Source organism: Bactrocera neohumeralis, chromosome 4 (genome assembly GCF_024586455.1).
Source record: "Bactrocera neohumeralis isolate Rockhampton chromosome 4, APGP_CSIRO_Bneo_wtdbg2-racon-allhic-juicebox.fasta_v2, whole genome shotgun sequence".
NCBI classification, from domain to species: Eukaryota; Metazoa; Arthropoda; class Insecta; order Diptera; family Tephritidae; genus Bactrocera; species Bactrocera neohumeralis.
The window spans coordinates 70,483,288-70,500,143 of NC_065921.1; the positions used below are offsets into that span (position 1 = coordinate 70,483,288).

The 16,856-nt window shown below is 34.1% G+C and overlaps 1 protein-coding gene across 2 annotated transcripts in view; it reads left to right on the forward strand.

The window, feature by feature from the left end:
* Positions 1 to 16,856, forward strand: part of LOC126757277 (uncharacterized) — a 292,908-nt gene that overhangs the window by 254,647 nt on the left and 21,405 nt on the right. For both annotated transcript variants that reach the window (XM_050471055.1, XM_050471056.1), the window contains exon 4: positions 4,806 to 4,966. In XM_050471055.1, the coding sequence (XP_050327012.1) occupies positions 4,806 to 4,966 (161 nt within the window). The remainder of the gene's footprint in view (positions 1 to 4,805; positions 4,967 to 16,856) is intronic.

Consider the following 16,856-nt stretch of genomic DNA (forward strand, 5'->3'; position numbering starts at 1 on the left):
AAACTTAGGTCACAAAGTTAGCTGTATCATTTGCTTCCAAGTCTAAAAAATCACCTGAGTTTGGCCTTATTACCAGTGAAATACTAAAACAGCTTCCTCAATGTGTTATAAGTAAAATTATTGCTATAATCAACGCTACTGTTAATCTAAAATAAAACAGGTGTACTTATGTCCGCTGCCAATACATTTAAAGCTTTTGGAAAAACTTCTTCCTGTGCGTGTTAACCACATACCTACTTGAGGAGAGGAAGTTGATACCGATGCATCAGTTTAGATTTCGGAAAAATCACTCCACTATTGACCGTGTGCATTGAATAACTCGAGTCATTAAAAATGCGTTTTAAGAAAAAAATTCTCGGTCGTCTTACTCGACGGTTTTATAGCTTTTGATAAAGTTTTCCATGGCGGGCTCCTAAATAAATGTTAGGTGCTTTTACCAAAAGAATATTACAATATCTTTTACTTTTCGGACCATTTTTTTAGAATTAAATATGGAGAACTCCCTGAAGAACACCGGCTTTTATTTCCTTTAAATCAGAGGATATAAGGACATGATTTGAAGGATAAATCGAAAGAAAGGCTTAAACTCAAATCCCCTTATACAGTAGCTAGACTCACAACTCGAGTTTTGTCGTAATCTATTTATTATCATATTTAAAATTCATATTAAATTTTACCATATATTATGGATATCAAAATCTTAAGAATATGGTTTCAGCAGTTATAGAGCTTTTAAATACAATTTCACGCAATTACTCCTAAAAGTAGGATAGATCATAACCTTGTTATCTATATACGAAACTCTACAGGGTATTGTCTCATAATGTGGTTTATGTAAATTGTTTACTGTCACGCTAATTTTTATTTCTAACATAGCCTTAAAACACATTCATACATTTAGGGTGTTAGTGAAATGAGGTCTCCTACCCACATGCCTGAAAGTGGTTTTAACTTTTCTTGCGTACTTTTAAGTGTCAAAGATTTTTTTTAGCAAAGTAAATATTTATTTTTTAGTTAAAAAGCCCCTTTAAATAAAAATAAAGAAAAGTAACTAAGGCATGATCTTCAAAATTTAATTCTCCGGAATATATGTACTTCTAAATTCATTTTATGTGCAAAAAAATTCAAAAAGTCTTTTTTTCATACAAAATAAATACAAAGTTTGAAATGAATCGGCCAAGTAGTTTTTAAATGACAATGAACACGGACTTTGAAAAAGTAGTTTTGTTTTTCTCAAGTCTTAAGTTTATGAACGAAAAAAGTGACGAAAAAAAATTACCCGATCTTGTCAAAAGTGTGCTCAATAATGTACCTAATCCATATTTAAGAAATAAATTCGCAAAAAAAGTATTTATTTTACCTTGAAACCCCAACCCCTCTTTCAAAAAAACCTTTGGCACCTAAAAGTAAGCAAGAGGCATAAATAAAATATTTTCCATCATCCGTTTTGAACATAAAATGTATTTAGAAGCATTTCACGGCGAATATATTATTTAAAATCATTCCTTGGTTCTTTTTCTTTGTTTATTGCATTGCACTTCGACTAAAATAGTTTCAATAACACTTTTACTTTTGTTTAGTGTTCAATTCCAGCAAAGTGTTCTCTACTTTTTTTTTTTTGAGGTACCATTCACCTTTTAGTTTTTTTGATTAATCCTTTCAGTCTGTTCAGTTTTTATTTTAATTTCTCCACGTACTTTTTGCTTCAACTTATGCAGTCCTAACAGGTTTACTTTCTCATTTCGCTTTCCATCCTTCTACATTATGCATAAGATGCTGACAGTCGGCTTAAATAATACAATAGCGCAGACGTTAGATCACGGTTTAATACGAGTGACATTTTTGGTTTCTATGGAGATGCATGCTTAAAATGCATTGGATTAAATATTAGTCTCGTATTTAAAGTGCAAAACTGAAAATCAGTGTTAACAATATTTTAATATAGAGCTAAGGAACCAGCAGAAATTTAAATTTAGATCGCATGCAGTTACCAGCAATTATATTAAATATATAATGCCATAATATTTACATTTTTACAAATAAACAACGCAATTTTTGTACTGGCAGTATTGCTTTACCTTCTTCTAATATATATTTTCATGTCTGAAATATTGTCGATATGTACGCGACAGGCCATTTACACACATTTCATTTGCTTCATTTTCGTTACTAATAACTGAGTCTTATCATCTCTGCTGGCCAACCATCGATTTTCACTTAACAACTACCTTGAGTGCCTGCAATGTCAGCAATATCATGTCGAGTGCACACATAATTTATCGCATAACCTCTAAATGCACATTCAAATGCAACCGCAAGCCACTGCAAGAACTGTGAGCAGCAACAACATGAACAATACTACAATTATCGCGATGGCGCTACACGTTCTAGTGTTAATGCAACTATGAGTGCTGTGCCATTGCCAAGTTTGTCAGCTCAAATGGGCAGCACTTAATAACAAGTAAAGTGGTTGCGCATACGACGTGGCGTACCTGTGCTTGCGTGTGAAATTTGTTGAATTGGCTGGCGGTGTGAGATTTTCGAAGGTTGCATTAAGCGTGATGTGTGATGCGGGTAGTTATTAGTTAAATATATATTAATACGTTTTATTAATTAACCATTTGCTTTATAAATTGGCAGTGTGGATATGTATGTAACCTGGCTAAATCTATTATATTATACTTATTATGGCATGGGTACGGAAAGTTGTTAGAGTGAAGGGTATAGTGTTCTCAATAGTTTACCGAAATGATCTTCGGGAGCTCCTCTCTAAAAAGATGTTTTGCGGTGACCACTGTATCTCTGAACTGGATCTTCTGAAATTAAAAAATCAAACAGATTCCGTTAAAGTAATGTTAAATCCATCAAAATGAGTAAATGGCGATTTCTAAGCAAATAAATCGATTTTTGACATGATTTTTTCGGTTTAAATTTTTTATAAAAAAATATTTATCGGTGAAAAAAAACTTGGATTAATTAATAAAAAATATATTCAAGAAACCCTTGGTAAAATTTAAGACTAAACGAAAGTTTTACCAAAAAAAATATTATAATAGTCCTAAGTTTAGACTAAAGCCACGAACTTAAGTCGATAACTTTGTAGGAATAATATTTGCTTAAAGTTAATAAATAAACAAGAAAAAACGTTAACTTCGGTTGCACCGAAGCTAAATACCCTTCACAGGTGCATTTCTGTTAGTAAATATGTGTTCAGTTTGTATGGAAGCTATGTGCTATAGTCAACCGATCTGATCAATTTCTTCAGAGATTACATTGTTGCTTTAGGAAATAATGTATAACAAATTTCGTGAATATATCTTGTCAAATGTGAAAGTTTTCCATACAAGCATTTGATTCCGATCGTTCAGTTTGTATGGCAGCTATATGTTATAGTGGTCCGATATCGGCCATTCCGACAAATGAGCAGCTTCTTGAAGAGAAAATGACGTTTGCAAAATTTCAAAGCGATATCTTAAAAACTGAAAGACTAGTTCGTATATATACAGACAGACAGACAGACAGACATGGCTAAATCGACTCAGCTCAGCATACTGATCATTTATATATATACTTTATAGGGTCTCCGACAATTCCTTCTGGGTGTTACAAACTTCGTGACAAACTTAATATACCCTGTTCAGGATATAAAAATAATTTGCCAAGATCCAATTGAAGATAAGACTGGTATTTTGTCTTTAAATTTAATGTAAACAGACATAAATTGATATTAAAATAAAATGATTTATTCATTGCATATTATGCTGCAGCAATTGCACTAATCTTCAAAGCAGCAACTGCTTCACTTTCGTAATATTAAAATTATTTTTTCATTTTTACATTTTCTCATTTTGCATTTGCTCAATCACCTTTTGGCTTTTTAAGTTCTATTTGCATAATCATAAGTATATTTGCATAGCGTTTCATTATCAGACTCATCAGCATTTTACCAAAGATTCTCTGCTTATTGCATTCCAATGCACACTAATCAAACATGAATTTCCATTTCAATCAATCAAATAATGACAGATTGCTTACCTGTTCACGAGGAGCCGTGCAGAGTAAGAATTGCAGTTGTATGTTTGTGTGCGTGGCTGTATATATCTGTAGAATGATTGGCTGCCTGATTGCTTTACTGCTTATATATATTTGCTTATATATATTTGCAGTAACGAAAATATACTTGTACATATGTATATGAAACTGTACATATATGTTTGTATACGTGAGTATACGCTGTCGTTAGTGCATCTTCGAATTTATGCTTCACCCTTACGCTTAAAATGCAGCTCCAAAACCAAGACTACACTCTGTGCTTGTGTGAAGATTGCAAAATGGCAAATGCATGAGTTCAGTAGTGCTAAATAATTATTGGAAATCGAGTTGGTAATCAATCACTCGACTCATATATGTAGTGGTTCGGCGAATTCATTATTCCACAAATAGATCATGTGGCACGCAAACAAGTCATGATGCATGCTTAAGATACCAAAATGTTGGGCAGCAATGTTGAAATAGGTGTTGCAATATATGGTATATATTTCAAAAATATAAAGTTTCAAAATTTGCGAAGAAATGTGTATTTTGTTTTACTTTTATTGGGGCGAAATGTAAATTTCGGTTTATTACGTTTTCTTGCTTTGCATTTCAAGCGTTAAAGAGAGTCGCTTGCAAAGTTCAATGAAATTTTAATAGTAATAAAAATATTAGTGAAAAGTAAATCCTTAAAAACATTTAGCAGTAAATTCAAGCCATAATTAAAATATAACCAATGATCATTCTTTATCTTATTTATTCGCCTTTCTTAGATGGTGCCTACACAACAGCTCTCAAAGTTATCGAATCTCACATATTTGTCGTTGAGCGGTAATCGGTTTACGCAGCTGCCCGCGGTTGCTTTCATGAACTTGTTTCATTTACGTGAATTGCATTTGAACCGCCTGGATCATCTCAATCGTATAGATTCAAGGTAAGTTACACAACAAAATAAATTAACAAAACTTATGTAAAACATATAAAAATAAATCATACGTCTATAACTACATATTGTTGCCTAAAATTCAGATGAACCTAACATCACTTTTCATAAATTTATAGGCGAAGGAAAACGATATCATAGAAACCACTTATATTGAAACAAATTAGAGTTTCGGTTGTAAAACGGTTATATATTGGTTATTATATCTGACAACGATTTCAATTTTTTTTTCGATGATAGCAACGATATAACAGCAACCACCAATATTGAAACAATATTTGAGTTTTGGTTATTGGTATATATCGGTTATATATTGGTTATACTAGTATTGAAACAAAATTTGAGTTTTGGTTATAAAAGAGGTTAATATCGTTTACGTATTGGTTATACATTGGTTAGATTGGTTATATTGAAACCACTTATATTGAAACAAATTAGAGTTTCGGTTATAAACCGGTTATATATTGGTTATTATATCTGACAACGATTTTAAATTTTTTTTAGATGATAGCAACGATATAACAGCAACCACCAATATTGAAACAAAATTTGAGTTTTGGTTATAAAATAGGTATATATCGGTTATATATTGGTTATACATTGGTTATACTAATATTGAAACAAAATTGAGTTTTCGTTATAAAAGAGGTTAATATCGGTTATGTATTGGTTATACATTGGTTAGATTGGTTATATTGAAACAAAATTTGAGTTTTGGTTATAAAATAGGTATATATCAGTTATATATTGGTTATACATTGGTTATACCAGACAGTATATAATATAATAGTATGATGTATTAAATCATAAGCAATAAAAAACTCAATTCCGATTTTTTTTTATGATACGTAGTTTTGCATTTCGGGAGACGATATGTATATTCGAGCAGTGTTTCTTTTTTTCAAAATTTGAGGGTTTATTTAAGATATATATATACCACAGCAATATTCAAATAATGTATTTCTGGCATTATCTGGCTTCTACTCTGAAATAATTACATCAGAAAATACTAAATCAAGCCAACTCTGGTTGATGTGAACTGTATTCCAACCAATACTGCTTTGAAGGTCTGGAATATAATGCAGTTGATGTAACAATTTTTAGCTGCCCTTTTTCAAATCATTTGCTACTGGTCTTGCAACATGAGGCCGCGCATTGTCGTGAGGAAAATTATTATTCAAATCTGGTCTCAAATTCCAGTGATTTTTTGGCAATTGCTCGATATAATTTGATGAATATTTATCGGTAGCGCTTCCAATTAATAGTTTTACCCGACTTAAGAAACATATGTCAACGATAGTTTGCCAGTTTCGTTGGTTGATGAGCAAGCAGAAGAGTCGCTAGCGTGCCACAATAGAGTAATGCCAATTTATATAAACTTTAACTTCGTTGAATATTAATTTGGAATAAACAATTGGATATTATTGACACATATAATACAGCACCCCCTACTGTACCCCCCAAATACAGCGTAAAGCAAATGGAGGCGTCATGGATATTCAGCTTTGCCGTTAGTTTGTCTGGTTGGCCAGCTTCACATATGTCCCTTTGGGTATAGAGTTGTCGTAATGAATTCATTTTCATCAAGAACCACAATCCGGTACAAAAGGACTCCTTTTTGTGACGAAAATGAGGACGAAATTCTGTTTTTTTGTGGCCTGCAATATCGTTTTTCTCAAAGATTCTGCGAGTTATTCTTGTATTTGACAACAATTTGCATCGAATAATGCTTTCAGTTCCTCTTCTTTGAACATTTTTGATCGCCTAGGACTTTATCTGTTTTTCAACCCAAAATTATAACATTTAAATCGGGCAAACCTCTTTGGTCACGTTCGCTCAGCTAACGCTTGTTCACCATAAACTTCCACCAAAATTCGATAGCTTTCGTTTAAAGGTTTCTTCATATGAAAGAAATGAAGAAAAATTCTGCGCAGAAACACTTTGTCGAGATCAAAGTATATATGTCAAAATTGAGTGAAAAAGAATTATTGTTGTTTACGCTTCGAATGAATGACATACATGTACTGAGAAAAACCCATAAGGAAAGTAGCTTCAGAATGGTTATAGTACTCTAGATTTCAAGATTTTGAAAACATTTTTTGAGATAATGCTACTCTAGAGTTTGTTTTGTGATTTCGAAAGAAGCTAAAATGAGTTGACAATAAAACTATAATTTCAACCCAAACATATAAGAATCATTATCGAGAACATTATTTAACGAATAGATCCACCTATAAATCAATACATAGTTTATAGGCTTTTTGACACGCTATTACTTTTCTAAGCAATATAAGTGCTGGAAGTTAGAAGGCAGTAAAATTCTTATATAGAGCGGGAGCTTAAAAAGATATTGGGGAAACATACTATAACAAGTATATCATTATATGTATAGGGTCAAACTACGTCAAGTGGCCAACGAAAATTTCGAAAAATCACCGATTTTGAAAATTAGCAGTTCATTAGGAAGGGGGCCAGACGCATACCCCGTGATAGATAGATAGATATATGATATTTCGTCAAAATTCTTTTTTTTGTTTTTTTTTTGTTAAAGTTATTGAAGGTTGAAATTTAGAGCATGATAAAATTGTAAAATTTTTTTCTCATAAACCGCTAGAGATAAATCGAAGAAATTTTGTGAAGTCAAAGAAAAATGTTTGTGCTATATTATAAATATTTTTTCATGGTCTTTTTGTTTAAATAATAATATTTTACATAATTTTTTGTTAAACAATTGAAATTTTTAAAGTGTTCTTCACGCTAAAAAAAATTGAAAAGGTAACAAACACAACCATCGAATGCGCAGTTCGCTTCCAAAGATATTGCATTTTTGTCCTATACGTTTTCTTGCACAACGATGAACTGCTAATTTATCTTTTCTTGCGGCACAGATGAACTGCTAATTTTCAAATCGGTGATTTTTCAAAATTTTCGTTGACCACTTGATGTGGTTTGACCCTACAGCTAAAGGATTCGTGTCATTAGTTCGCAACTGACCTCTTTTGGGGTCATTCGTACTTTCTGTTAATGTAAGCAATTGTAGAATTTTTATAAATGGGTACCTGACGTGACATAATGGAATGGTTTTCGTAAATTAAGTTAAGCAGAGCTTTTGTACTATTTTAAATTTATTTTTTTTTCATGAAATTTTTCCATCTTCTATGTAGCTTAAGCTGCATCAAAATATAAAATATACCAAAAAAAAATAATTTTTACCTCTTCCATCTTTTTTTATAAAAAAATATAATAAAACATTTTACATCTGTCAAGATGCTTTTATCTTCCAGCCATTTGTCAGTTTATATTATAGGTACTTTTTATTACGTTTATATGAATTGTTTGTGCTTAGGTTAGGTTAGATGGCTGATCAAAGATCGCATGTGGACTGCTATATGTACTGTTTTGTGAAGCCACTGAAAAGAAGAACTCCTTTGTTCGAACTTATAAATTAGCAAAACGCTTAGTATTTGATACAAATTTGGACAGCGTTTAATTTCCACTCCCGCTAGTGCGGTGGTATCTTTGAAGGTATGCGCTCCCAAGTATTTAAGTCTTGATCTCACAAACGCGTCACAGTCGAGAAGGAAGTGTTCAGTTGTTTCCATCTCATATTCTTCAATACAGTTTTTGCAAATAGATTCCCAACCTTACAGCATACACGCCAATAGGGCAATGACCTGTTAAAAGTCCATAACTACGAAGAGGCTAGCCTTACTGAGCAAAAAGATGACAAGATCTGTTGCGAACGATCTTGGGACAAACGGTTTTTGCGACAGCACATGTACCGTTGGTGGCTCAGCGCTGGCCAAGTCATCTAGTAGTACAACACAAGAGGATACAGGAGACTCGACCATCTCTTATCCTACCGATAGCAGTTCTAGGGTACTTGCTTACTCATCAGCATACCAGTCTTATCACAAAGACACTCGATGCTATTGATAGCGAGTTTAGGCACTCCTCGACCAAACCCTGAACTCACTGTTAATGAGGTCAAGGCAAGCCGCTCTGCTTTCTGAGTGAATGGTCACATCTCTGAAGGAGGCTGCACTCCGAAGCAGTAGATCTTCTGCTACCTTAATGTTTGTGCTTAAGTGCGTCCAAATTGTCTAAACTATCTTAACTTAAAGAGTCCGAACAGTCTATAAAATAAATGTTGCTTTTTATTTCGTTTGATTGAGGTATGTTGATTATTCCTTACTATATTATAAAAGTAGTCCCAGACACATTGAGTGCTCAAGAATTAGTTTACTGGCAACAATTTTTTTTTTTTTTGGAATTTTTAGAAGATGTCAGAACACTTAAGAGATCATGCTTGCTCTGAGATTTTTCAAAACAATCCTCCTCTTTTTATGATACATATATTTTATCAACTCTCGAAATAAGATAAGCCGTCTCGAACTCTGCCAGGGGAGCACAGTGCCACATTATAATTATGTTTCCTTCATACAGCGACTTAACAGCCGCCTGTTAATTTGTCATTTGTCAGATCTGAGCATAAATGTCCATCACTTTATTGCCTTTGGACCTTTATGGTGTTGCTGTCATCATTGAAATACTCGTTACTCGTTCACTGAACATGTCGGAGCCACATGTGAATGAAGCAAAGGGTCAATAATGCAAGTAGTAATGCATTTAACTATTTTGTATTACAATATATTTATATACCACACAACAGCAGAACAGAACTATGTAGCTTGTATATGCAGCTGCTCACGACAAATCAAGCAATCAAATCATGCAAATAATTCAATAATTTCTCTGGGGTGTAATTTTCATATGAAAACACAAAAGAAAAGCGTACGAGTGCGGGCAAAACGAAACCCAGCATACACACGCTTATGCTGACAATTTCAATATATAGAAGTATACATATATGATGTGGCAAATACTTATGTATGAAATGCATATGCGTCTGTTGAGTGACGCGGCAAGTCAGCGCGTGTCTTCAAGTGCTTCTGTATTGGTTACAACTTTATTGAGACACACACACACACAAGTATAAACAGCAGAAGCGCGACTTGACTGCATTTGATTTGATAACTTGCCACACCGCCACCAATACCACGCTAAACGAATGCTTTGATACATAAACCATTTGTTCAATCAGCTGCCAATGTTCAGCCACATACCCATGCTGGCACACACACTCTCACTCTCTCCCTGTTTCACTACTCAACTGCTCGTCCCGTGCTGTATAGCCATCCGCCAACACCCATAATATTGCGTCTAATTTCTGTGACGCGTATTGATGCATCCCAAGTTGATTTGCGATTAAGTCATGTGCATGATTGTTTGTCTGCCTTTGCCACGCAAATAGCTGGCGCACGTACACACACATGCAAGAGGAAATATTTTCATACGCAAATGTGCTCATAAACTGAAACCATTTTCTCACATATCCAGCAAGCTAGTGCTTCGTTTCTTCGTTTGTCTGCATACCGTCTGCCAGCTGTCTATCAGTCATCGTCCTTGTATTCCTAACTAAACTACTATACATACATATATAAAAAGGCCTTGCCTTGGCCTTGCCATCGCCAACATTGACACTCTGCGCACTCGGTTCAATGTGTCTTAATGTGCATTTTCGCCTCAGCGCGTTTTGCTCTGTGTCTATGAATTTCGCTAACGTTGGAATATTTCATTTTCCTTTGCGCCTGATGATATGTTAAACATCCTTTGGGTAATATTACAGCATATAGCAGGCAATATTGTTATATTACGACTGTTTGCAGTCAGCTGTCAACAACTGATGGGCACATAAATGGTTACATGACAGTTTTGGTATGTTTCATCACTGGTAATTGAAATGTGTCCGTGTTTATTTTTGTGTAATGAGACGGGAAGTACGAAAATGTTGGTCTTTAAATAACTTGCTTGAGGAAATTATTATATAACTTATTCTACTATGTGGAAAATATAGTGAAATTTTGCTTAAGATTTTAAAATTGTGAATATTTCTGTCTTTATGGGTGTTAAAATGTGTGATATATTTTTTTTACTTATAAAAAAGTTGATGATATTTTTTAGTTCATATGCGTACAGTATGGGCAATATGACCATGGCTTTATACATAACATTTTAAAATCCCTTTTTAGTATTTAGCTCTATTTTTTATGATATTTAAAATACATTAAAATGGTTTTAAAAGTAATATTTTTTTTTTCAAAAATATTTTGCTGGTATAAGAAAATATATAATATACCGTCACCAAGCACAACAACGTATCATCAAAAAAATCAAAATTTATTTTTTATTGCATACAATTCACTACAATAATACAAAATAAAATTTTCAGCTTCCGTTGTCAGATATAACCACTATATAACCAATATATAACCACTATATAACCCATATATAACCAATATATAACCCATATATAACCATTTTATAACCAAAACTCAAATTTTGTTTGAATATGAGTGATTTCTATTGTTGCTATTTCCTTCGCCTGCTAACTTATGATAAGTGATGTTATGCTATTTTGCATTTTAGGTGACGATATACGTACATATAAGGATATGACTGTTAAAAAAAATTATATTTGCTCCCTTCTTACAAGAGAAGTCATGCAGTTTCACTTCGTTTCCTTTGAACAAACTCAATCTTACTTTTTCATGCCATGCAATTAATGTAATGAAAATTTGGAATTTACAAGAATTATATAAATCAATAGTCATGGTCAAAGCAGAGTAAATGCTGAATTTTAAAAACTTATTGAGAGACTTTTTCACTCAGCACATGAGATCAATAAATGGTCCCAGTACAATATTTTACAGCAATCTTAGCTTGTATAAACAAATTTTGGTTAGAGATTTCTTATTATATATTTCAGGCCAATATCGATATTTTCTTACGATAAAGAGATCTTTTTATTATAAAAATACATATAGGTTGGGTTAGGTTAACCTAGAAGGCCGGTAAGCCACGCATAGACCAGTTTTGGTCCTTTCCGATGCAAGATGGTTACTAGGTCCGTGAAGGGTAGTCATCCTTTAAAATGCCTGCACTTGGCGCGAGTTTTAACGGACACTGCTGCCTCACTAGAAAGATCGACCTCTTCCAGTGTAACATACCATGGAGATCCCAAATGCTTGCAGCGTAGTCTTGCCAATGCTGGACAAGTGCACAAGAGATGCTCCATTGTTTCCCTGGTGCCATTCTCTAGGCGCAGTCTTCTCGTTCTGTGAGCCTACGTGCGTGTGTCGCCACCAGACAGTGACCAGTTAGTATTTCCTTCATGTTCCTACAGTCTCTTCCACCGAGTGCAAATAGGATCCGATCTACCGTTTTGCACATGAACTTTGTCATGTTACACCCAGGTAGCTCGTTCCATGCGATTTTTATTTTCTTATCCATGCCATGTCATGTTAGCCGTACAGCATTCTTTGCAATCTCGTCCACTATTTCATTGCTCTCGATGCCTTTGTGATCTAGCACCCAGCAGAGGGTAGTTGCTTACTACTGGCAACACTTTTCACTGCTTCCCAAAACACTTTTAGCCGATATGTGATATGAGGTTAACACCTTGATTGCTGCTTGTTTACTTACGTAAATGTTGACTCTAGGATTGCCTTCAGGAACATTAGAGGCCAACTCCGCGGCTTTCGCAATAACAAAGACCTCAGCTTGCAATATACCGAAGTGGTCTAACAACTTAAAAGGTTGTCTTAAGCCTTACTCTGGATACCACCAATTCCATCGTCCATTTTCGAGCCATCAGTATAGATATCGAGAAGTGGCAAGACGACACCGTGCTGGAATTTAGGAATTATTGAAATATTATAAAATGCAGTTGCCACAAAGGTTTATTTTTCTCTTTCTTTAGTTACTGATGCCTAGTTTTAGGGGAACTTTGCATGCGTTACTATAAATTGTTGCCAAATCTGTAGTTGTAGAAAAAATTTATTGTCTAGAGTAGCCTATTTTTTCACAAAAATATATATAAATACTCATTGCCTACGCCATTGTCTGGCTCAAAATACGACTCCTGCCTCTTGCCTCTTGCGTACATATAACAGAAATCCTACTCTGTATTTAGCAGCAAGCATAATATGCTGCATTCTTTAAACCATACTAAAGACATGCTAAATGCTTGGAATGAGGATCTTTCACTTTTGCAGTTCATGTTTTGAAATAAAAGCAGGCCTTAAATCCCACAAGAATAGTTAAAATCTTTCAACTCCAGCTCCTTTTTTATTTATTTTACTTTATCAACATTTTAACCCCAAATTTACAATCATTGCTTAACCACTGCTTTCAATTGATCAACCTCTTTCGCAAGCCTGCCGGCATACATGAAATTCAATCGACAAGTTGCATGTAATTTTCAATTTTCAAGCTTTTTCGTCATTCAATTTGAATAAGTGGCGCAGAAAAATGCAGACACAAACAGAAACACACACAAGCATGCCTTGGCATGTAATGCCAAACAAACACACACATATTTAGTATATTGTATGCGCACACACACTCAAGCAAGCAACTAAAAACAGTTCAATTGCAGTGGCAAGCCCATGACGAGTTAACATGCCGCTTGCGCGCTTATTTCCGCTTCCGGTGCGCAGCACATTTTCGAGCGCACGAAATCTTCAAGGAACCCAAGTAAAGTAGCATGCAGAAACAAGCCAAAAAATCGCTATAACATAAGATCTAACAACAAAAACAGCCGAAGGCAACGTTGCTGCCACGCAGTCACAAAATCCGATTGCTACTCGGCGGAGTTTTTGCCGCACACGCTACTTGGCATGTGTATTTACTAAAGGGCATTGCTGCTGCTTTTGTTAGCATACATTTAGGCGCTTGAATACATTACTCCCTCCATACTGCATACCATTTGCCGCTGCTCGCAGTGACTAAGACCAAAACTGTCTGAGGAAAGCTTTTAGCATGAAAGAGGCACATAGTGCTTTCTCAGTTTAGTTGCTTTGTTCCCCCTCCCCCCTTCTACCACACATACTTACAACTTCGTATATTTCTTATTACAGTTATGTCGTGCAATTTGTGCGCAGCCGTTTGTGGTTGTCTGTGTTGTCTGCCGATTTGCGCGTTGATATTCAAATCTTTTGCTCATAGCTGCGGCAGCAGAAATCGCAGACTTGTCTAAGTATATGTATATGTGTGGGTATGAAGGCATCTGCTTGCTGCTTCGCCTACGCGCGTCTTTCTGCGCATCTGTATGCGTGCATTTGCATGTGTGCGCGGCAAAGATTTCGCTATTTGCATAATATTTGCACAGATAATTGAATTTGCTTGCGGTGTCATGCACAAAATGCACGTTGTAGCTCGCAGTAGACGACGGTGGACTGGCTGTCTGCAGCGCTCAATTTGCTCGTGTAAGTTTTGTGCTTGCAACTATGGGTACTGAATGTGTTGGTTAACCCATTGCTTTGATTTACATACGCGAAACTCCATACTAATTCACTTAAACTACAAAAAATATGCCGCGTTTCCCCTTTTCTAATATATTCACTACAATTGAAGTACTCTTTGTCCAGTCTTTTCGGTAACTTACAGCTGTCTTTCAATGCCTATTTGATTCTTTTCAGCTCGTTTACTCAACACTACTGCAGTAGTTTCGAGTTCTTTAAAATTTTTTAACTATGATGCATTCATCACTAGCCCTCTTCCAAATATCACTCATACGCTCTGTTGAGCATATGCGTTGGCACGAGTACTCCATAAGTAAATGTACTTAATTCAAATGCATTATAAGGTCGAATACAAGATATTATACTACATTAGGCAATTATTATTAAACAAAGCGACAAGAATGTTGCTCAAATAATATTTTATGAATTTCACTGAAGTTGTTAACGAACGTCATTTGCATTAAGTTGTATCATATGGCTCTCTTCTATATGAACATATGACTGTCACAAGTTGTTAATTGAAATTTGGCTGTGATAAATAATGAGTATTTTTGAAATTATTTCCCAAAAAAAAATTTGTTTGTGTTTATAATCGGATTTTAGGCTCATATTAATTGCCGGAGATATTTATACTATCGGAAAATGTTTTGAGTTTTATTTCAAGTCTGCTTTTTGCCGTTGTGCACTGCTTTGCTCTTTGAGCGACAAAGATTTCAGAAATTTTTCACCTCTCGAGCGACAAGAAAAAAATTTTGTTTTCAATATAACATAAAAATTAAAAAATAGAACAAAAAATGTTTGAAAAGACAGCAATAATAGCTTTAATTTATACAAATTTTAGATCACTGCCGCTGATGCCAACTTTATGATACTCTTTGAAACAAGTTTTATCTTCGATAGACAGTGGAATATCTGTTTTTGTTCCAATTATTTCAAGCCGAAATTTATTATGCTTTAGAGAATGTTGTTCCGTTAAATTACACAAAATATATGAATTGACTATGTAAATATCAAAAAAGCAGGTAAAAATACTCCAAACTAGTGGCTCCATATTTTCAACCTCAAAATTACTGCTTTATAAAGCTGCTTTAAGGAAATAAATTGGACAATGGTATGTTCTCGTCGGAATCAAATGCATGGAATAAGCAGAATCTTCGTTACCGTTCTCAATTGTTTCTAAGACGGAAAGGATTTAAGCACAATCCAATCTCAATTCGTCAAAAATTCACTGATTTCCTCATCACTCAGGTTTTTTCATCACTTGTTCATATTATCTGTTCACAAAATAAATAAAATATTTTTCAGCGCAAAATTCGCGGTGCTTAAAGTGTGTACAAATACAAAAATTACTCCTCATAAGCGTAACACTTCCATGTGAAAATATTTAATATGAATAAATACTGACCCTAACAGTATTCTCCAAAGAAAAAATAATAATTTTTCACCAACATATTATTAAAGAAATATTTTCTGCACTTTTTCACACCGTATACCATTTACATGCACAACTTTCAGAAGTATGAAGTAAAATTAACAAAAAAAAACGGTAGAAACAGAGAAAATACAAATAAAAATTTGACATTCCGTTACAATATTTGTTACACATTTTAAACCTGTGAGTTACTTGGAATAAATGAAAATGTTTGTGGTTCAAATAAATTAAGCATACATTCTGGCGCTATACAGCCTAAATTTGTCCAAATGGGTTAAAAATACTTTTTGTATTGCCTTCGCAGTTGTTGTCTACAAAACTTTTCAAATTCGAAAATTGAGAAAATTTTGTTGAAATACGAAATATCGTTTATACAGCGGCCATCTTCCACAAGCCAATAATTATTTCCATTTATTAACTTATTTGTTTAAAAACACTGGGAAAACACTAAAAAAGTTAGAGGGATAACAACAAGGGCAACGAAACTTTAAATATCATAAACAGTTACTAGAATGAGCAATGCATCATATTAAGTAACATTCAACTTTTTGAAGGGCGATAAAATGGCGATTTAATTGTTTTAATCTGAAATCTTAGTCTAAATCTCAGTAATAGGTTTGACTCTGGTGTTACGAAATTGCAAGTTCGAATTTCAAAGCATTTATAATTCTAAACTTTTGGGAACATGTCAATATTATTAAACTCCTCGCGTAGAATAATTAGCAAATGAAATTTAGAGCATTTCCAACTCTTCATATTATGACGCAAATCCCTTTCAATTTATTTGCGTTTAAATTACGTAAAGCTTTAATGAATAACGGAGTTTGTTTTATGTATTGCACAAACCGGAGTAGGGAAGCTAGCATACAGTTATGTATGCACATTGCGGATTTTTTCTATAAATAATTGCTTTAATTATGCAGAATAAATGTTAACGACTAAGGTTGCAATGGAATGACGCCCACATTCGTATTTTACTATTTAGTTACATATAAACTAATGTACGTAAGAAGTTCAGTGGTCCTTGCGCTTGCAAAACTGTCTACAATTCAAATGTGTGTGTGTTTTTGGTTTTAAGTATCGG